We start from the raw sequence: 22,735 nt of genomic DNA, 5'->3' as shown, positions 1-22,735 counted from the left end.
AGTTGTTATGTTCACAGTATCAAAGTCAGGTGCGATAATCATTGATTTTCCCATTTACAACAGGGTTATGTACCTGTTTAATTTAAATACACCATTTAGATTGTCCAGAGATCAGCTCTGGTAATTATTATCGAATGATGGCTACTCTTGCCGACAATATTTACTGTTTAAGAATCCAGGTCAAATTTTATCATCTGATAAACTACCCTAATAGCATACGGGTTGCGCTCTCTTCACATTTAAATATAGGTAGTTGTCTGAACTCTTATGAGTGAACACTCATGCGAAAGAGTTGTCAATTGACACCAAAGTTTTGCTTTATTTCACATTGACTTTGCATGATATTTATTTTGACGAGAAACGAAAAAGGCGATATATCAATTTCCGTGGAATTCTATTTCATCAAATCTTGTCGGAGAATATGTGTACCGAACATATTCGTCTTTGATATGTGCTATCGTATATCGAAAAGTTTACTTAAATTCTGTATATTGATGCATGGTTGGTTTAAATGACCAAAACATAAAATGTTTCCAAATTGCATATTTGATATAGATTCATAATACTTAAGCATGAACTTTTGAAGCATTTAAATGTTCGGCCTTCTCCACACATTTTTGCACTGTGGAATGCCCTTAATTGATATTTATTGACTATGAGGTAATTGTAGACTGTCTTTGTATGTCTGTTATGCCTAAGCTCTTGTCTTACAGAAAGTTCAGTTGTGCTTGTCCCGATATACTTACAGACAAAATAATGATGATCTATTATTGATAAGAAAAATGTTTATAAAAACAATCGAGTTTTAAGTTATTTATTGAAACGTTTAATAACCTTTCGAAGGGAGCCTAAGCCGTTATACCTAATTTACCTAAAACGCCATTAACAAGATAGAACGCAACTGTATCGTCTTGCACACTATTTCCTTTCAATTTAAAGGGAGTCTTACACTATTTTAGGGTCGGATATTAAAACAAATCTACGATTTTCAGTTTGGTGTTTGTTCAGAAAAGTAAGTAAAATAACTCACATCCAACAAAGTGTAAAAATGTTGATATAATCTTTGAGTGAGTACCTTTAAGGCGCAGGTTTACATGACAGTATTTTATGAAATGTTTTTTACAATTGCATCTTATACTGGGAGTGCCAACACAAAATGTGACTGATACCAACACCTAAAATACCGTTCTACGATATTGAACACACTTTTGATTTCTTATGTTGTGATTCAATGATGGAACGAAGTGTCTTGATTTCTTCTATGGTCTGTTTTGACGCCTGGAAAAGATTGAAAGAAATCACATGTAAACAAACTTTAGTAATACCTTTCTACTCTCAAAGTCCAGAAAACAATTGACGCTAGAATAAAACACAAGTTGAGAAGAGTTACAAATACTAAAATTACGATTTCGTAAAACCGAACATCATTAGACAATTACAATGCACACAATCGAGACAGAATACATTAACTTGGGATGGTATATTTTGTTCGCTGATTGTGTATGCCTCTTCCTAATATTATGGCATTCAGCCATCGAGAAGTAAAATATCACCATTGTACTAACCACTGTTCCTTGGACCGTCGCATTCTCAACTTGATGTCGTTTTAATTGTTCTATTTCTTTTTGCTGTTCTCTTGTTGTATCAAGCAATTCTTGTATGTTTCTTTCCAACGATGTTCTCTTAGTTTGGTATTTCTTAAACGGCATGACAATATTTTAGTTTTTGGCGAAACAGCAACAAAATACATAATTAAATGAACAGTAACATGATAGAACATGTCATTATAAGTGACATGAAATTATTTTTCTGTAAACAGGATTTTAAAATGATGTTCTTAAAAGCTATGTGATAATAATGCAAAATGAAAAATATCAATATGAATATGGGAAATGTTGTACTTTTCTTCATGTTTTTCAATGGAATATGGAGTTAAATAACAACAGTGAAAAAAATCAATTTGATATTTTCACTGGAAACTATGGAGCGAAAAAATCAACTTTTAAAAACCACTGTATTTACCTCCCCTTATTCAAAACTACACACGCCACTTTTGAAATATTCCTCAAGCGAATCAGACTGGTCTGTGACAGTGAGTGATTATTGTATACCCATTTATCATGAAATAAACTCTATAACAAACTAATAAACGTGTTTAATACCAATGATTATCAGCAGTTTTGCTAACACATTTAGCCCTTCAAATTTTCACTCAATATATGGAGGCGTAGTAATTTGGTTATGTATTCATGCCCTGTGTAATTTAAAGGTGTTTTTGTGCATTAACTGTTATTGTTTGGAACATAGATGCATTAATAAAAGTTTATGAAATGTTTGCACTCTAAAAGGAGTGCATAAAAAAAAACTATAAAATATGTCGAAGAACATTTTATCAACGAACCGGTAAAAGAAAATTGATAGCTACGTCATCAGCAATAATTTTGCATAAAGGGTGTCCCAGGGTTAGTGGCGTTGAAAACACTCTTTTCCAAAAATGGGGTATTCAGAAAAATAAATAAGATTGATATACACTTCAAAAATAACCATAAAAGAAACAGAAAATTCTTGATTTCAGTTTAAGAATGTATTTTATTTCACTCGTGATCATAGAAAAACTATCGCCGCTCGTGAAAAGTTTTTCTTTGACACTCGTTAACTAAAATACGAACTTATACTGAAATCAACAAATATCATCCAATTACTTAATGCCACGAATGTCCATACTTCTTGGTAGAAGCTGTGAAAATCCTGTGCACTCAATGTTTGCACTCCGCCGTCTCTTCTCATAAAAGTGCCTTGACGTGTGCTGTAGAGCTTCCCTTTGGTGTTTATACGATCTCCGAGGACAGTTATACATATCACAACGGAGTACCATACTGATCTATTCCCATCTGTAATAATTAGGTTCTAGATTAACGGAAATCGAGACATACTTTATGTACATGTGGTACTAAAGGGACACCTAAAAGTAAAACCAAGTGTCCATGGAATCGCTTCGATGATTTGGCAAATTGCCTTTGTTTTCTTCTACATTCTATGTGCTAGAAGGGGCTTTGATAGCAGTTTATGCCTGTTTTACACATGACGCATGCTGTAATAGAGGGTATTTTTGGAAGAGTGAAAATATTATTTTTCTGTTACCACACGTTGCGCGACTGACAGTTGATTCCATAAAATAGTTCATATATAAATAGAAAGTTCATTTTTGTGATAGTTAAACTCAATTGCAAAAATGTTTGTTTCATAAAAGTAATGATTTTTTTTATTTTGACAATTCGAAACGATTCGGCTATTGTGTCAATTGCTGTACTTCAGACGCCAAAAAGCATGTATGATCTACTTGTTAAATACATGTTCTTTCCATGTCAAGGGAAGCAAATCTTAATAAAGATGCAAAAAGTAGTACCAATTTGTCTGCAGTGAAATGATCAAATGTTATCATTCTCCAATGTTTTTCATTTTTTCACCTAAATGCATACAATAAAAGGGCTCGGTAATGCGTAATGTAATTATTTTAAAATGTGTTAATACGAAGCATTCTGTTTTTCTTTTCCCTCCAATATATGTTGTTCATAACAACCAAGACCATTTATGCAAGGACACAGTTTGGATGCATAAACTTAAGACTATACTGTCTCAATAATAAATTCTTTATGATATTTAATAATGACACATATTTATCAGAATTCAGTTTTCCTATGACTTCGTTTTTTATCACACACGTTCCAAGAGGCTATTGTATCACTTATGATCCATCTTGTTTTATCAACCTCATTGGTTTTTCCGCTTAATGACTTACAGTAACTAAACAGATATGATATGACTTCCTTTCTCTGATTGATTTTTTACTTGCAGATAACATGATGCACGACGCCGAAACTTTTAGATCTAAAAATATTCAAAGCTGCTTGTGTGATATTAGACGTATAATTTTTCTTTATCACATGCAATACCCTGTTTCCAGTTTAATACACGTTTTTCCGTAGCCAGAAACCATTGGGATTTATGTTTTTATGCATACATACTAGAGCAAAACATAGCATCATTTTTTTGTTTATATCGTCATATTGAACATATACTCACAATATAAAATAACCCGCTTTAAATAGTTGGTATGTCCTACTTCCTGAGCAATACATGCTTCAATCCTCCTGGACATACTTCCTATCAAAGAAGTTATCAAGTCAGAGCTCATAGTGCCCCAGAAACTGACTACCTCCTGCTTCATAGCATCAATGGTGGTTAGGATTTTTTGGTTGATATTGTTCTTCATTAACACCCAAATGTTCGCAATATGATTCAAATCAGGACTGTAGCTTGGCCACTCCAAACTGTCACATTTTCCTCTAAATACCTGGATTTTGCATATTGGGCAGTATGTTTTGGGTCATTATCTTGTTGCGAAACCAATTCATTTCCATACAAAATCTAAAGCAAATGTCAATTAAGAATGCTGTATACCGCTCACAGGAAAGATTAACCTTGTAGACACACAGTGACGTCACTCCAATGGGACTTATCCCAGCCCACATATGAAACTTGGGATTGTGTTTTGGTCGCAAGTAAAGTCGAGATTTGTCGTCCACATTTTCATGCCATTTGAGAAGAGCCAGAAATAGCTTTCATCGGAGAATGTCACATTATCCTAGTTATAGTCTCTGTGACGCAAACACCAATCCAACCTCTTCTGTTTTTGCTCTGGCTTCATGAGTGGTGATGGCCATGCATTCTCTTTTCCAAGCCTATGAAATGAAGCTCTTTTCTCATGGCCTCTTTTGATACTGGCACAGTCCCTTAAATTATTTCACCTCCAATATTTGAAGTACTCCACCTCATGTTTTGTGAACCTCCTCCGATGACCAACTGGCAAACTTCGAAGCCTACCAGCTCCCTTCTTATGCTCTTTTTCCTGTCTATTCTCACTATTTCCCACAACCCTGTATACAGTAGATAGAGGAATGTTTGCATCACTATAGAGTTCACAAACAACTCTTAATGTCGTCGGCTCAAATGTAAACAAAGGGGGAGATCACTTTAACAGAGACTGCTGGAACATTTAGGGGAAGACTTTCATCGACTGGAGTACAGTGTCGAGAAACATTCGGAAACTAGACGCATGGCCAGGTAAAAATTGTGGTTACTATTGAAATATTGGATTGTTAGCTGCATGTAGGCTGCATGTTTTTGTTGCAACTTTTCGTTTGGGTACTTTTCTTGGCGTGTTCGACTTAAATCAATTTAGGCCTTTCGATATTTTTAGACTTTTTTAAACTGCAGTTATGCATAGTAATTAATACTAGATCGTTCGTTAGAGTGACCCATTTGATAAAACTGAAGATTAAAAAAATATTTTAGGTTAAATGTCACTAAATGTAGTTCAGGTCATATAACACCAAAGCAGGACTTCATTCCTATCACATGACTATGCATATGACGACTCGAGACAGATCCTATATATATTATTCATTCTATATAACCTTTTAACTTTCACCAAACGCATGATTACCTATTATATGTCGATATAATGCTATGAGTATGAATCATGTATAGGAGACCTATTGAGTTCGCAACAAGTTTCCTTGTTGACTATTTCATTATTTTGGAACCTTACGAGTTTAAATTAAAATGTATGCTGATATGCTGTTGTCCCAAATACAAAGAATGAAGTACAAATGAATCGAATTCAAATATTTTTTATCTATAAATATATCTACATATAAATGTGATTTACCCGATACATATTCGTTTTCATCTGCTACGGGTATAAAGTCAACGGAGTAGTCTTTCGGGTATATATTCGGCGTTATATCTTTAATTGCCTCATCAATATCACGTCGCATTTTATCCTCCAGTGTTTGGTTCATTTCATAGCCCTTCACGTCACCTAGGGTTAGAAATAAAGAATGTCCTTATCTAAAATAACTCCCAAGAGTTTTGATCACCTTATGAAAAAGAATGCTTACAATGAGAGCGAAACATGCGTTTTAACCTACGTTGTAATCATTAAAAACTTGAATGAACTAGTTTTCCGTTGTTTTATGTAGGTATTATAGAAGAGAAATCCTGGTAGGTTCAATAAGATGTTTGAACACCTTCCGAAATGTTTTCAGCGGAACATCTGGCGCAATTAAAATGTATGTTAGTGTTAGACTATACCGTTATCTTTCACTCCTATAAATAGTCTTCCGTTTTCATGGCAGTTGATAAATGCTGACACATATTTTGCCACGTTGGAACGAAAGTCATTTTTGATAAATCCTGCACCTTCTTTGAACTCTGTTCTACGATCCTCCGACCCTATGTGTTCTCCAACCCTGATAAAGAGAAAACGTTTTCTTAAAACACTCAGTGTCGATGCACTTATAAATGTTAGTTTTTAGAGCAACATTTTACATCTACAGCATCGTCGGAATGGCGTCGGATACCCACAATTAACACCTCCGTTACTGATGAACTATGTTTAACGCAATGGATTCGATAAGCATGGGGATCCAGCGATAGTATTATGTTTGTACATTTGCATCCATTTTAAAGATCAATATTTGAGCTATCCATGATAAAAGCCAACTGCTCATTTTGCTGGACTCGCTAGTTCTGCTGTCGTGGATTTTAGAGCACCGTGTGTACTTTTGCTTCAGGTTTGTTTTGGTGTTTATTTAGCCGTTGTTTGACTTCAATGTTCTCAATGCCACACATTAAATATGTCTTTCCAAATTTTAATACAATACACATGTACTTCAGGAGTTCTTTGATGCACTTTTAAAAATAGTACATCAGGAAAGTTACATGTTATGTTCAAAACTTGGTTGAAAACAATAACGGTTGTGTATTTAAACTTTAGTCAATAGTCGCACATCTTGCTGATAAGCCACGTCTCTATACATGGTAAGTTTTGATTAGAGTTCTCTTATACCGAATATAACCTTAGAGCCTGCCCTATGATGTTTCCAGTACAACAAAAATGCACTACAGGAGTTCCTGGATGCGCCTTTTAAAAATAGTTTATCAGGGAAGAGTTTTTATGATTTTATAGTTTGATGAGAAAACAATAACAGGTTTTTGACTGTTGTGTACTTAAACTAAAGTCAAAATACGTCTTGTTGATAAGCCACGCCCCTGCACATGTACATTCTTGATGATCATTCTCTTATATCACTAGTACTATAAATAAACACTAATACACCTTCACCACGCATAACTATACTTTACACAGCAATATTTACTCTACTGTACACGTTAGGATAAGGAATCACGTGACTTAAACGGGGTTCTGGCACGGGTCAGCACGTATCATATCTGATTTTAACAAACAAGAAAGTGAAGTAAAAACCTATATAACGTTTTTGAGAGAAAATATATGGAAATATTGCATAGCCTGTAACAGGCTATGCTTTTTTTCTGCTTCAACATTATTATGTGAAATATTTTAGATTTGCTTGTAGTCTAACGCTGCAATCCTTGGCCAAATATTTAACTCGACGGGATTTTGTAGAACGATGCAACGCTGTGTGCGCAGTAAGTCTTTGTTTTGTATATATTTCTTAATAATAAGTAATATTTAAGAAGACAGAATGTTGTTAAAATTTAGTTTTGCTCATTTCTTTCATCAGAGTAATGGTTTGATAAATGTATTTTAGTTCTTTGAATGAATATCAAAATTTCAAGAAATGCGGATTTTTTATATATGCTGTTGTTGACCTGAATTCTTCTCGCATTAAAAAGCAATTTGTATTTAATCTAAAGGCTTTACATAATTACTTAATAATATTATTTATAATAACATGTTTATTTTATTTTACTTAATAGTTTTATTTTCTATCTCAACTGTGTCGATAATGTATTCAACATATTACTATTCTTCTTTCATGAAGTGAATGTATATTCTTCTATTTGATTACTTATAAAACGTTAAAATTATGTTCTAGGTAGGCCGCCATGGAGATAAGTCCACAATATACATTGCAGCTCTGTAAGAGACGGAGTCGGTCCACATATTTTTCAACAAATGTTTACGAAAGGTGGATATATTAAATTGATTGAGTGATGAATACATTCAAATGGAACACAGCCAACCACGTTCCCTAAACATCTCCCAATAAAAGAAAGTCAACAAAAGTCAAGAACTGATTGAAATTGCATTCGTCAAAACATTAACTCTAAATAACTTAACTGTTTATGCCCAATTAATCATAACACTATTAAATACAAAAATGATGAGATGTGTCGCTGGTTGGATCCATTTTATTTGTTGGTGACTTCATTTTAAACTACTCATTATTTTTTTCATGATATGGAGTGAAATGATTTAAAACTTCGTGCTCGTAATGTAATTTCTCTCGAAATTTCAACTCCTTTAAGGATGTAGTTGATGCTATAACAATTTGTTCGAAATCTTGCTTTCACATGAGTATATTGGACTTAGTACACCAATGACAAAACGATCTTGGTTTTTAGATAACTATTATTTGATAAGCATTATGTAATTTAGGTTCAAACAGGAAATGAATTTAAAGGCAGTCTATATGTTATTTTAAAACAATCGGAAAGTGAATTACAAAATAGCCTGTTGTTGTAAAGAAACTACAGTTATAGATTGAAACTACAAAAAATCCAAATTTGATAAATGTAAATTACGTTTTTGAATAAAAAAGCAATTATTTCTTGAATAATAAACAAGTGACTAACTCTTTCACAGCATTATAAATACATAAACAAGTAATAACATGTATGTTCGCCATTGTATTAGCATTTTTCGCCTGATTTTGTATTTTTCCCAAAATCAACTTTCCCCCAATTTGCAGTAAGAATAATTCAGAAAAAAGTATTGATTGTGATGATATCAAATATGTTAAAGGTATATATAGAATATTGTATAGAGAATAAGAAAGATTGCCAAATTGTAAGTAACGGTAAAAAGTATTAGAGCTATATTACAAATACCAGGATTTTATGATGCATGGTTATTTCAAAGTGCTGGTGATTTTGATATAGTTATATGTGAACTAAAACAGAGACTAAATGGTTTGCAAAACTTAATAATAGATCTAGAGCCAAAAAGTATGTATTGACAATTTATACCTAAATACTATTGGAAAAGACCAAATAAACCAAAATGTGTTAAACTCTCTACAAATACAAATAAGACTATTCAAAGAAAATTAGCAATGTTTATTCACAAGGCTTTTAAGCATAGAAATTCCATGTTCATTTATGATGATGTTATATAACACATTTAAATGGCATTTAACAACTGTCTCCTTAAAATGGGTATATTATATTCTTTGTGTACTATCTATGTTAGATTTGTGTTTCGTTCGAACCTTGATAGCACACATAAGTAAACATGTATTAATATATAGTGTTACCAAGGTTTGATAGAATTGAATTTAATGATATGTATTATAAATTCCATTGATGTTTGCTCATGGGCCTTTGTCTTTCATGCATTAAGATAAAGTTTGAAACTATGAAACTATATCATCTCAACTCGAGGTTTGCGATTCAACATTCGGATTCTGGTTTGATGATGTTTTCTTCTATGACGTCAAAGCTATCAGTTTTTCCCTGCAACACGTTTTTTTTTTTTTAAATATTTGGCTATATTGGACATCCTTATCTTGCTCATGGCTAAAGATAAAAAAACCGTATTGAACTACGTTTTTGTTGTCATCACGTCATGACCTCCCTTGTTAAAGACCGTCGTCTGTAGCACCATGGAAACCATGTCTTATGGTATTATTAGCAATCTTAATTACTAATTTCTCGCCTTAAATGGAACCAAACATTTCACGTTGCATTCAAGAACTTATGCTTTTCTCTACCCAGATATACATGTATTTAAAGAACAAATTGACTATAAACATACTATGAATCACTGCACGCATATCTGTAACATCTAAATATATACGCGAGTTATATCACTAAACATTTAACTTTATTTTGTTTAACTAGGGTGGGAGAAAAAGCATTAACTACTAACAGTCATCTAAGATAGGCTAATCCAAACACTCGCGCGGTTTACTTGGGAATGCACATGGAACGGGTTTGGCTAGAGAGTATTTTTCCTTCCTTTTTATTGTATTTGTTGCTTCATCGATTTATTTTATCCATCTATTGTAAACTAAAGAGGGACACTGAGTATATGCAATCCTCCCAATGACGGCCATCATGCAACATAAATTAAACATTTCCAATGCTTCAAATTCATTTCATGAAAGAAAGATTATTTGGAATACTACTTTTGGGTTGTTTACGTTATCGTCACAACTGAGAGAGAAATACAAACTTTAGGGTAAAATAAAATAAGTATGTTATAATAAGTTTTTAAAGCATACCGATTAGACCTAGTTAGCTTTATATAGGTGAGAAGAACTTCACGTTAACAACAGCATATATAAAATTCACGTTTACAGCAGTATTTCTTGTTGTTTGATATTTATTGAAACCACTAAAGGACATTTTACGAATAATTCGTTTTATGAATGTAATATACAAAAACAACTTTTTAACGCATGTCTTACTTCTTAAAGGGACTGTACATCAGATGTGCACCAATATTTCTGTAACGAATCTCAGGATAATCATTAAATAAAATGTGTAACTCTTTGATATCAAATGTAAAAAATACCAAAATGTAAAAAAAAAATCGAGTCGGAGACCGGGCCCCAATATCACGAAAATACTCAAGTCAAATCTCAATCTCCGTCTCAACTCTTTTTATCAAATAACAGCATCATATGAATCAAAATTGTAAATGTTTTACCCTTTTTAAAATCGCATTCTCTCACTCATTATGTTGATTAAAAAAAATTGGTAAATATTTTATAGAAAAAAAAATTGAGAGCAAAAATTGTACTTGAGTCCAATTTATTATATTTGAGTTTTTTTTAGAATATTCAACAATCATGTTAATCAACATAATGCATGTGATAATGTGCTTTTAAAAATAGTAAAACATTAGTAATTTTTAATAATGTCATACTGTAATGTGGGGTAATGAGTTGAGATTGAGATTGAGATAAATTGACTTAAGTATTTTCGTGATATTGGGGCCGGGTTCGAACCGGTGTCGCCAAAATTGCTGTCTAGTGTTGTATCCAGTGTGCTACGAAGGCTTACTCTAAACGGTTGGGATATTTAAGCTATATACCTAAATTGGTAATATCACGTGATAACATCGACTAGCCAATCACCCATAAGCGATGAATTCTACTAGGTAGACCTGTCTACCTTGTAATCTTTTTAATGGAAAAATACGAAACAACTGCTAAAATAATTTTCAACTATGTGGTACTTCGGTTAGTAAGTTTCAATGCATTGTACACATCGATACCAAGTTTATGTCAGTTTTCGCCATTTTTATTTGTTTTCGCTATTTCATCATAAGGTGTACAGCCCCTTTAAATACTTCTAATTTCTAAGAAATGTATACATAACAAAGACTCACGGCGCACACAGCGTTGCATCGTTTTTACATTTTCCCGTCAAGTTGAAATTTCGGCCAACGATTGCATCGTTAAAAAACAAGCAAATTTAAAATATTCCACACTTTAAGAAGCAGAAAATATCATTGTCTATTATAGGCTAAGAAATATTTTCCTATATTTTTTCTCTAAAAAGTTGTGTAGGAATTAACGTCACTTTCTTGCTTGTTTACATCGGCTTTAAACTTTAGTGACTCGTATGAGAACCCCGTTGAAGTCACGTGATTCCTCACCCTGTTACCTGAACATCTTCGGCAAATGGTAAGAAGGTTGTGCCTGCGCCGGTCCAGCCATTTGGGCTATTCTGATTTTAACCCCTGATGTTGTTCTTTCAATTTCTTCTTCCAATTGCTCATCCGCTTCCATTTAAACAGCCTGGCCCAATTTCTCGAAACTTCTTAAGCTTAACAGGCTTAAGTAGCTTATTTCAACTAGCCAAAATACATAAATAAAATTGATTTTGATAAATGAAAGACAGTTTATTGTGATTATCATACAGATAACTCCTATATACCGTCTAAGAACTCTTAAAAAAGTAAAGATAACGCACATTATAGAAACACAAAATTGAGAGCTTAGGTTAATCCTGTCATAAGGGACTTCAGAAGTTTCGAGCAATCAGAACTTGATATTCTAATAAATCCCAGTTTAGTTACCGTTTACCTCATGCACTTTATATTTCCTATTTCAGTTTATTAATGCAATTCCGACAGCACACAAATACATGGCGTAAATAGTTGTAAATCCTTTATTCATGAGGTTTGTCATTAACACTGTGGCACTTATTGTATTGAAATCAAAAGAGTGTTATCTTACTCAATGCTGATAATTGTTTGGTGAAGTATAGTATTTCATCGTTATTACGACACATAAACAAATCGTCTTATGCACCAATAACAATGATTAATTATTACTATTGATTGAAAATATTCAATGTCTACGTTTAATTATCCTAGTCCCATCATTGAGCATATGAGTTAATATAACAAAATACAAAATAACAAACCACAAGTGATATTGAACGGGTTCATGTTAAAACTTTCGACTACTGGACTTGTTTCTGTATTATTTCATATATGCAAAATAATGCACATTGTAATGCAAAATCCTTAAAGATCCATACTTAAGAACGATGTATCATAATACTAGTGTTCATTTTAAGTAAAGCTCAATATTGTATATACCCCGTAAGGTTTAAACAAATACGAGTATTGCCAGTCAGAAATAAATAAAAAATAAATAAATATTATTACTTACTAAATAAGCTAACCTCAGCATAACACACATATTTTACTCAAGGGTATTTGTGCATTTGAACTTTAGCATTTCAACACAATATGTATAATATATAAGAAGTATCGTTGTCTATATAAGTTATAAATACTTTAAGTATCGGCATAGGAGCAGAAAGCAAACACCTAGAGGGAAACTACATATAACTTTCATTATCTTTCATATTTCGTTTCGGAGATTTATTCGTATTTTAATTAGTTTCTAAAAAAACTATTTTGCAAACCACTTAGTAACCCGGCTACCCATGGTTACGACCTGTATTTATCACCGAATACAAATAATTTGAGGGGAAGCAGAGTAATGACATATTTCAGTTAAACGACAAATATTGTTTTATGCTTTTTGAGCAGTAAAGTTTGAATCAAACATATGCCTACTTAATCATGACAGTTCTCGTGAAGCGGCAGATTTTCAGGGGGGACTCTTAACTTTGGATAAGGCAACTTAGTTAAGGGCATGTTACACGCCCGGGCGCCATAAATCAAAATTAGAATAACAGCGCTTAATATTGTAAATTTCTAGACTTGACCTCATTTTTTGGCAAAATCGCGTTTCAGTAAACCATAATGGAAATTTTACCGTACTGTATAGAGTATACCCTAAACTTGATGGGTGTCCCCGAAAACTTTCAAGTAGCGTAAGGTATACGAATAACATATCGTATTGAAACAATTGTCTATAAACGATGCATGTGTTATTGATATATAACATACTATGTGGTTATTTGTCCGTGTAGAATAAAACATAAAAAACTTAATGGTCCAAATAGTTACAAATCAATCTGATATATGGAATTTATTTCTGTAACAGAAAATTCATGTATAACATCATGCTTATAAATTATTTTCTTATGACAACAAAAAAAATCATAAATATTTTTGGCTTCTGTTCGAATGAAACATGTCTGTTTTAATGCATTCACGTAGGGGGATCTAAGACAGAACGTTACAAAACAAAACACAATGAAGTTACGGAATTTCTACACAAAACAGTACAGAGCGATATACCAGTCAGAAAGAACAATGACAACAACACATGACATAAGATTTATTTGATGTTCGAGTATTTGTCTAGAGGACGATATACGCACATTACAGTACATCTCGAAATCTGCTTTTGGCTCCATTAAGAAAATCACAAACTGATTGCAAGTAGACGGTACGCGTGCATTTTGGTTTCTTATGTCAGACACGTCAGATCCGTTCACTAAATATAAGAAAAACAACATAATTCAAGTTAAAGCTGTCAACGGTGTTTTATAAATTTCCTTCGGTTTTCATATTTTTTGTTTACTGAGTTACTATTTTTTTATACATTACCCTATTACATAGTATCAATATGGCGTATTTGAAAACAAAAGTTCTTATATTTTATTGTATTAAGTAAAAAGATGAGCTTTGGACTACACCAGATAATTGTGACAAATGATGAAACTGATTTAACAGTGACATAATAATTCTGGACACATAACCGCACATGGAATTGGATTGAATATATATCATATATATATAGTTTTATTAAACGTATGCAATCAGCGAGTGCGGTCGAAATCAGATTGAACTATAAAGGGCGTTCCACAGTGCAGTAGATAAAACATATGTCTCATTTCTGATTTACCTTTGAGGTTTATTATTTAAGAAATGTTACAAACCACTGAGGGTCATATGACATTATAAGTGCCGGCCAGTCAGCCAACGACAGTTTCTTAAGACCGAGTCGTTAGCCAAGGTCCATTCACTTTCGGGGTCTGACTGGCCGGTCCTTATGATGTCATATGGCCCGAAGTCGTTAGCGTTAATATTTCTAATATTATACTGAACATTTTATATAACCTTTCAATATATTTAAAGCACTTAAGATTTGTTTTTTTGAATGAACAAAGCTTAAAATGTTTACTTGCGACAGATTTACGCTGATGTTAAAAAGCAAGCCAAACTAACCAGTTGTATGACTTCAGCGATCCATATTACACTTTCGGGGAGGTCCAGACCAGCCAAACATATGATATGGACCGCTGACGTCATAAAACTGGATTTTCATAAAAATACAGTGATATATTGACCGATCGATTTTATATATACAAAGAAAGGACAAGAAGGACTAATATTTATTAATATTCATATAAATAAGTACAGAAACAAGTACCGTAGTCGAAATTTAAACATAAATTGGCACATGGCTCAAAGTCAACTCCGAAGACATAGAACGAAAACACAAACAATCATAAACCAGAAACATGAAACAACAGCACACAACTCCACAAACAACACACTACATATATAATATATACAAAAACAGGGGGTGTTTATCAAGGATTGTTAGGTACCACCTTGAAACATTCAGTAAAATGTAAAATTAATGTAAAATTACCGGGGGTTTAAACCAGTTTGTATGCACAACCTCACTCTCATCCCAACAATCCCGAATATAGTAAAAACTTAAGTGGTTATTCTTATCAAAGTATGAATTAACTACGGCTTAAATATGATCCCAGCAATCCATTGAGTCTGCCCGAATAGCTGCTTGAAACATTTTGATTTTGCGAATTTTCTTTACGAAATCACCAGATCGGGATGAGCAATACTGTTAGTAATCAGCGATTAAAGAGCACTATTGGACTTAAATATAATATTACATGAATTTTGGGAGAGAATTTCCTTAGTAAATGATAATTTTTTGAAACCCTGTTTCAGAAGTTTTCACGTCATAAATTTACTGCGAGAGCTGAAATTAATGACATCTCTGCATATTCTAGCGAATCTTACCAACTGTACCAACTGTGCAATAAACACACATATGATGGTGAACTAGGAACACCTCCATATACAGAAGGGTAATTATTTATTTTGAAATTAAAATCATCACGTTTATCATAAAGATTGATATTAAATTTGTCTTTTCAGAGTTGCAGACCTAAATAGGATCGATGCTTTTAAATTGGATGTATTAGAGAGTAAATATCATCTGTACATAACGGATTATCCAAACTAAGAATATTGTCAATATAAATATATAAAATAATTATTGAATTTATCTACAAGGGCAATATCTCCAGACTTAGATATCTTCAACATATAAACACTTTCATAGCAGTATGAAGGAAGTCAGCAAGTAAAGGGGCATGATAAGCACCCATTGGAATGTCTATTGTTTGTTTATATAAACATGTACCAACTTTTAGAAAATTAATTATTCAGAACAATAGTTAATACTTCAAAAACGTCAGCGCATGTCAACAATATATATATATATATATATATATATATATATATATATATATATATATAATGTATGTATTTGAGCGATCATTGGTAAAAAAGCTTTTTAATCATTAAATACCTAACACGTAGTTTTCTCCCTAGCATATGTTTTTTTCGATAAGGAGATAATTTGGTTGTAACTAAATACTGTGGAATGGATGTATAAAGCGTTAAAAGTCATAAGTATTCAGCACAGAGGCTTTATATCGTCTTCTTTCAATAGTAATGACTACTTCTAAAGAATTGTTGATGGACCAAAAGAGATTAATTCCAGAGTTCTCAAGCAAAATACATATAACTGTTGCAGCATATGTAACAATACTACGGAGTAAAGAACCTTTTTTCTGAAGAAGAGGGTATCAAAATTTGGCCAAGAGAGCAATTGTATTCTTTTTGGCTAAAAAGTCTTTCTACAAAACGAATATTTTTTCAGTCAAAATATTCAACACTTTCAATCAACAATGTCTTGTGGCTTGAGTTTCTTGTTGGTATTTGTTTTATAAAAGTAAGTAAAACAATTCAATTTAAAAAAAAGAGTTGAAGATCAATGGTTCGTTCATCAAATCTATACATGAGTGCGATAAAGCCGCAGAAATACCGGGCGAACTTTTTTAAAGCATTTGAATCTTGCTCTATGAGTGTCAATGTGACTACCTCATAAACTCTTTTAGGATATTGTTTAATCTTTCGATTCCGTATGTTGTGAATCAATTATGGTACGATGAATTTCCTCTATGGTATGTCTTGATGCCTGGAAAATATTAAAAAGAAACTGTGAAAATAAAATGTAGAAGAACTTTAGTCAGAAACACTTTAACTCTTGAATTCCTAGCCATTTAAGTAATTAGACTCAAGTTTCTACAGATGTGGTTGATGAAATTGAAACATTGAAATACTTGCAGCCTTTTATAGTTACAATAAACAAACTCTAGACTGCAAATTTAAACAAGGTATGTACTCGAGACTGTAGGTCTATACAATGAACAAACTAGAGATAGTTTGTTTGCGTACGTTGTTTCGACACTAACCAGACAGTTTGATGATAGTGTTACTGTTTAATGTTTAAGGTTTTTAAAAATCCTTCGCCATTTGAAAACCACACTGTTTTAGAATGGCAATAGAGGATTAAAAACAAAACATTTTTTTCTTCCATATATCTACAAATAAATCAGCAATATTGTACCAACCTCAGCTCTTCGGACCTCCTTATCACGTTGCCTTTTTATTTGTTCTATTTTATTTTGCTGTTCTCTAGTTTTAACAAGCAATTCTCGGTTTTCCCTTTCCAACGATTCCACTTTCTGTTTGTGCTCATTTTCTAACAGTTGGTATTTCTTAAACGGTATGAAAAAAGTATAGTAGAGTTTAATAATAGAACCTCTATTAATAAGTGACTTGAATGTTTTATTATGTAATAAGAATTTTAAAATGGTGTTCATTTAATTATATTGTATATGATTACTAGAACGTTCATACGTAATAAGAAATGCCTATAAAACATATTTCCCAGCTATGTAATGCTGTAAGTGCACATACTCTTTGGTAGAAGTTGTGAATATCCTGGGTGTTCAAAGTTTGCACTCCGCTATCTTGTCTCATAAAGGTGCCTTGAAGTGTGCTGTAGAGCTGCCCATTGATGTTAATACGACTTCCGTGAACCATGATACATATCACAACGGAGTACCATTTTGATCTAACTGTAAAATCAAGGTTAAGATACACAAGAGTCGATGACAATTATATATCTTAAGAGATATTGAAGGGACACCGCAAGTTAAAATCAAATGCTCAATCCAGAAGTCAGAAATCACTGCGACAACTTGTCATATTGTTTACTTCTAAACTATCTGTATTATAGCGGTTCTGATAGCAGTCTTTGCTTGATTCATATGAATGGCAAATGACAAGTGGTGTTACAATAATGCTTCAGTTTATATTTTTAAAAGAGTATAAAAGAAAGCAATGAAACAATCACTAAACATTCAAATGGGTGAAATGCTATGAGAACGAATCATGTGTTCTACATTCATTGTTGGATTGCCGCACACCGGATCTAGTAGCCCAAGTGAGACGTAAACAATGCTTTTTTCACAGGAGCAGTAAGTGCTTGACCTGTATTTTTTTGTTATAAATATCCTGAATCTGATATAATGAAGTATGAGTTAAGCGGGTATAGGGATGTCCAGGTCAATAGACATAAACCAACTGTGGTGCTTGGCTTTAAAATTTAGTAAGCCGGTAAAATAGATAACACACAGGCAAGGGCAAGGTTTTAACAAACTATTTTAATAATTTGGCTTGTAAACGTCAATTAATAAAAATCTGAATCAAGGAATTTCTTTATTCGCTATTCAAGCTTCTCTGTTTCGAAGTATTTATTAATTTCTTTGAATATATGCGAATTTCTCATTTTATTTCGCACTGGTTATGTACTGAGTATAGATATTTATACCCAAATTCTGTTTGCAGTATAGCTTTTCTATGTACTGGGAATAGTTGTGGCATTGGCATGCGCATTATAATTATTCTAAGGGTAGTGTTGATATTTTGCATTCTAAGTTAAATGTTACAAGTTACAGAAAGTATATGTACCACAGTGTTTTGCGATTACTTTGTTACGTAATTAAGTAAATTAGCAGAAATGAATTGTGACACAATCATCACGCTGACGATTTGGAATTGATAGTCCTTTATATGCTCTACGTCTGAGATAGGAGGCTTTAAAATAGAAGAATTTAAACATCGAAAAATGCATATAGTTTAGCCACTGACCAGGCACAAACTAATGATTCAATGTGTACTATCATTGTGACGACATTTGTTGTTGTTTTTTCAAATAAGCTGTATATAGATCTTACGTCATCTGTAGATGCGATAATACCTGTAATATGTACGAGCACACGAGATTATGAAGAGTGTGTATTCTCGGAGATTATGGCTTTCGTTGCAACAATTATAACTAATTTTAACAGAAATACATTAATGAAACCAAAATTATTTATGTATGAAGTGTCATTTGCATACATTACATATTTTGAAGAAAAAAAACCCAAAAAAAACAATAGTGATTAAGTGAAATATTCTCAAAAATTGAGTTTGGGCCTTTAATCTGATGACCTGAGTGATAAAAAACGCTGTATGCTATATGCTAGCCTATACACTTGATTTACATCCAAGAAAAAGTAGTATTATGTGTGTAACAGAGTATGAACTTAAGGCGGAAAAACAGGCGACAAATTCACATTCACGTTGCAATTTTATGAACGTTTTAAAATAAAGTGTTATTTTTGTTTGCACTATTTGATACCACAAAACACCATATATCCCATTTTGTAATACCGGTGCAATAATTATTTTAATATGTCATGTCAAAAAGTAAATCTGACGACACTGATTTTGATTTGCTATACTAAATTATGAAGGCCAGCGTAACAAAAAAAAGTATTACATATATGCCCCCATCTTAGGCATAACAATACTTGATATTGAATGAAATCATATATATCACCATTCTTTAAATGACGTTTCATTTTCATAGACCTTTAGTTCTTGAAAAAATAAATTTACGTTTAATGTTTTTATATTTTTACAAACATTAATTACTACGACTAGGACACAGTATAGTACTATCCACAGTACACTATACGGCTATACCCAGTCCACAAAAATACTATACCAAGTCCATATAATGCGAACATATCGAGTTGTATCTGGATAAGGAGCAACTTTTCACAAACAGAATTTGGCATATAACAATTTTTTGAGAAAATGAATAATTCGTACTGTTTAGAAATTTATATTATTGTACAGTTAAATTTAAACTCAGAGATAGATTGAACATGTGTGTACAAATTGAGCGAGCTGTTACGTTTCAAAAACGAAGTGTACACCTTACAAACAAATCAGGGACTTATTGCATGTGTATTGGTTTGATCAAGTATTTGACGATTACAATCAAAATTTATTATCATTTATTATTAATCATTGGCGGACATATTATGTAAATATTTACCTGTTGTACACACATAAATATTGCCATATTGCATTGTTTACGCTTCGCTTGGGCTACTATTTCCAGTTAACGGAGATCAACCGTGAATAGAATTTCCTTTTGGCATATTTTAACAAGCTTATTAATTTGGATCCTTAAACGATTTTAAGGTAGTGTATGTAGACTTGCTCCCATCCAAAATATAAAAAAAAACACTACATGAAAGTAGAATGCAAATCAATTTCATATATGAGTACTATATTACATATTGTGTTAAATATTCAGTATAAAATTATGTTTTTTTTTCGATTATAAATAATATCTGCTTCAACTTAAAGATGCACTATTACTCCCATATAAGATTTACCACAATTATTACAATTGTTTAAATATACCAAAAAGGATGAACCAATATCAAAAACAATGGTTCTTATGAAGGGTACCGAGATTAATTTGAAAGAAAAATGCAGAAAACATGGTATTTCTACCTTATGAGACTATAGAGGATCACAGTAAATCTTTTACCATTCACCAATCATTTAATATTTTTGCGCTTTCTGCTATCCAATACGCGGCTACAATCTTGTTTTCAATAATTAATATTTCCCATAAATGCATTATTTAGTAAGTAGTTAAAGTAAGTAGTAGTTTTCAATCAAAATATATGTTTGTTATGCATGTCTATGTATTGATTTTGAATAAGACTGTCACTTGAACAGGTATGTAGGGTTTCTATCTGACTTCATGCCAAGCAATAATGGTGTACCAACGTGACAACTGACTTTGAGGTTCCGGTGTTCCTCTATAAAACATATATATATATATAATTTTTTATAAAAACTATCACATTTATTAATAAACAACCTCGTACTGCTTGCTCAAATAGCCCCGTAATAAAAACAACAACAACAACAATAAATCTATCCAAATGCATATGTGATTTAAATACCAGGTAAATATCCGTTTTCATCTCCTACGGGTGTAAAGACGACAGAGTAGTCGTTCGGAAATATAGTCGGCTTTATATCTTTGATCTCATTATCAATTTGAAGTTTAAGACGATCCTCTGTTGACTGGTTCAATTCGTAGCCTGTCACGTGACCTTCAAAATAACTAGCCCTTTTTAGTTATGTTAATAAAAATAATGCTGGAAATGAAAGAGAGACATGCGCTTTCTTTAAAAAAAAACTCTGAATAATATTTGTCTCGTTGTTTCATAGTTATTAACGCCAAAACTAGGGATAATTGGAAAAATACACTTTTCCTGAATGGAATTCTTTTATATACTGGTAGATGTAATAAGAGGGTTAACAACTATCAGACAGTATTCAGCGGACCGTCGGTCGCAATTTAAATGTATATTTCATGTTACCTCTATCATTAACTCCTAAGAATAGTCTTCCGTTTTCATGGCTGTTGATAAATGCCGACATGTATTTCGCCACGTTGGCACAAAAATCGTTTTGGATAAACCCTGGACCTTCTTTGAATACTGTGCTACGATCCACCGACCCTATGTGCTCTCCAATGCTGATACAGAGAATAACAAAGACTTGAAAACATATCAATGCATTTGTAAACAGTCAGAATGATTTTGGATACCCATAAAAAGGGAATGCATATAATAATCGTGGGTATCCGACGATTGCAAATACGTTTGTTTGTACATTCAGATATGCGCTAATTTTAAAGATTAATCTTCGAAGTGTGCACTCTATGCTAGTAGTTATGCTATTATATTGTCGTGGATTTGAAAACATCACGTGTATTTTAGCTACAGATTTGAGCTGATATTATTTGGTGGTTGTGAGACTATGTTCCCAATTAAAAAAATAATATATATATATAATTTTTTTTTATTCCCCAGTTTGAATGTAAAATGCCAACGAACCTTCTCAAAATAGCCGAAATGCCATGTCCTACAAGATTTAACTGGACATCACTCATGCCTCACAGGAATTCATGATGCTTGTTTTGTATGGGGAAGTGATGTTAAGTGCATTGGCGATCAGTATCATTTAATACAGCATTATGCTTAATCCAGATAGTTATGGATATGAGTGTAGCAATTGCATTTTCAACTTTTAATTGTTGGAATAAGCATTGTGTCCGGCCAAGGTTTGGTTGAAAACAATAACTACTCTAAAGAACATTGAAGTAAATACCTGAACATAAAAGGAGATTGCTTAGAAGGTTGCGCCTGCGCTGGTCCAGCCATGGGAGGTTGATGATGATTCTGAACCAAATTTCGGTTCTTATTATTTCCCCTATCTATTTCCACTTGCATGAAAAGCAGAACGTGACTCTGATCTTAATGCATATCACAGTTTCCCTATTTCAAATATTTAATTTTTATTTCAATTATTTTTAACTACAGTTCCGACAGCGCGCATTTACATTAATATAAACCTGTTAAATCCTTTGACTTTGTCGTGTGCCAATTTTCGCGCACTGACACCGTGGCACTGATGTTATTTAATCCAAAGACAATTATCTTGATTAATATGAATGGTTGTTTTGCATTAAGCTATCTAGAAATTCATAGATGTATCCTCTAACAAAATTCAAAATAACGCCCTTTCACCAATAACAATGTTTTATCTGTTAAACAGACCTAAGTTGTCAATGTAAATAATCTACTTTCGATAATGAAATTCACAAAACCGCAATGCCCTATTACACGCTTGAGGCTTCACTATACTATATTG

At 32.6% G+C, this 22,735-nt stretch overlaps 1 protein-coding gene across 2 annotated transcripts; it reads right to left on the bottom strand.

The window, feature by feature from the left end:
* Positions 1-1,087: 1,087 nt before the first annotated feature.
* Positions 1,088-22,646, bottom strand: LOC128205915 (schlafen-like protein 1). 2 transcript variants are annotated; one of them, XM_052907974.1, is made up of 7 exons: positions 22,193-22,646; positions 11,725-11,914; positions 6,157-6,314; positions 5,732-5,884; positions 2,725-2,891; positions 1,566-1,697; positions 1,088-1,278 (listed from the first exon to the last, which is right to left on the bottom strand). In XM_052907974.1, exons 2-7 carry the CDS (start codon positions 11,847-11,849, stop codon positions 1,189-1,191), a joined length of 825 nt encoding a protein of 274 aa, XP_052763934.1. In that variant the 5' UTR covers positions 11,850-11,914; positions 22,193-22,646; the 3' UTR covers positions 1,088-1,188. The 2 variants fall into 2 exon arrangements, with proteins under 2 accessions (XP_052763934.1, XP_052763933.1); XM_052907973.1 differs by lacking the exon at positions 22,193-22,646 and adding an exon at positions 12,147-12,404.
* Positions 22,647-22,735: the final 89 nt, after the last annotated feature.

The sequence above is a fragment of the Mya arenaria genome, chromosome 10, assembly GCF_026914265.1.
Source record: "Mya arenaria isolate MELC-2E11 chromosome 10, ASM2691426v1".
Lineage (NCBI taxonomy): Eukaryota > Metazoa > Mollusca > Bivalvia > Myida > Myidae > Mya > Mya arenaria.
This window is presented reverse-complemented; position numbering and strand designations above follow the sequence as displayed.

What these genes read in the sequence shown, in the direction of transcription:
- LOC128205915 (XM_052907974.1), bottom strand. Translation starts at nt 11,849, where the DNA reads ATGGAAGCGGATGAGCAATTGGAAGAAGAAATTGAAAGAACAACATCA. An exon ending in CATTTGCCGAAGATGTTCAG is followed by an intron (nt 6,315 to 11,724) that starts GTAACAGGGTGA and finishes TCTCTTTATCAG; the next exon opens with GGTTGGAGAACACATAGGGT. An exon ending in TATAGGAGTGAAAGATAACG is followed by an intron (nt 5,885 to 6,156) that starts GTATAGTCTAAC and finishes TTCTAACCCTAG; the next exon opens with GTGACGTGAAGGGCTATGAA.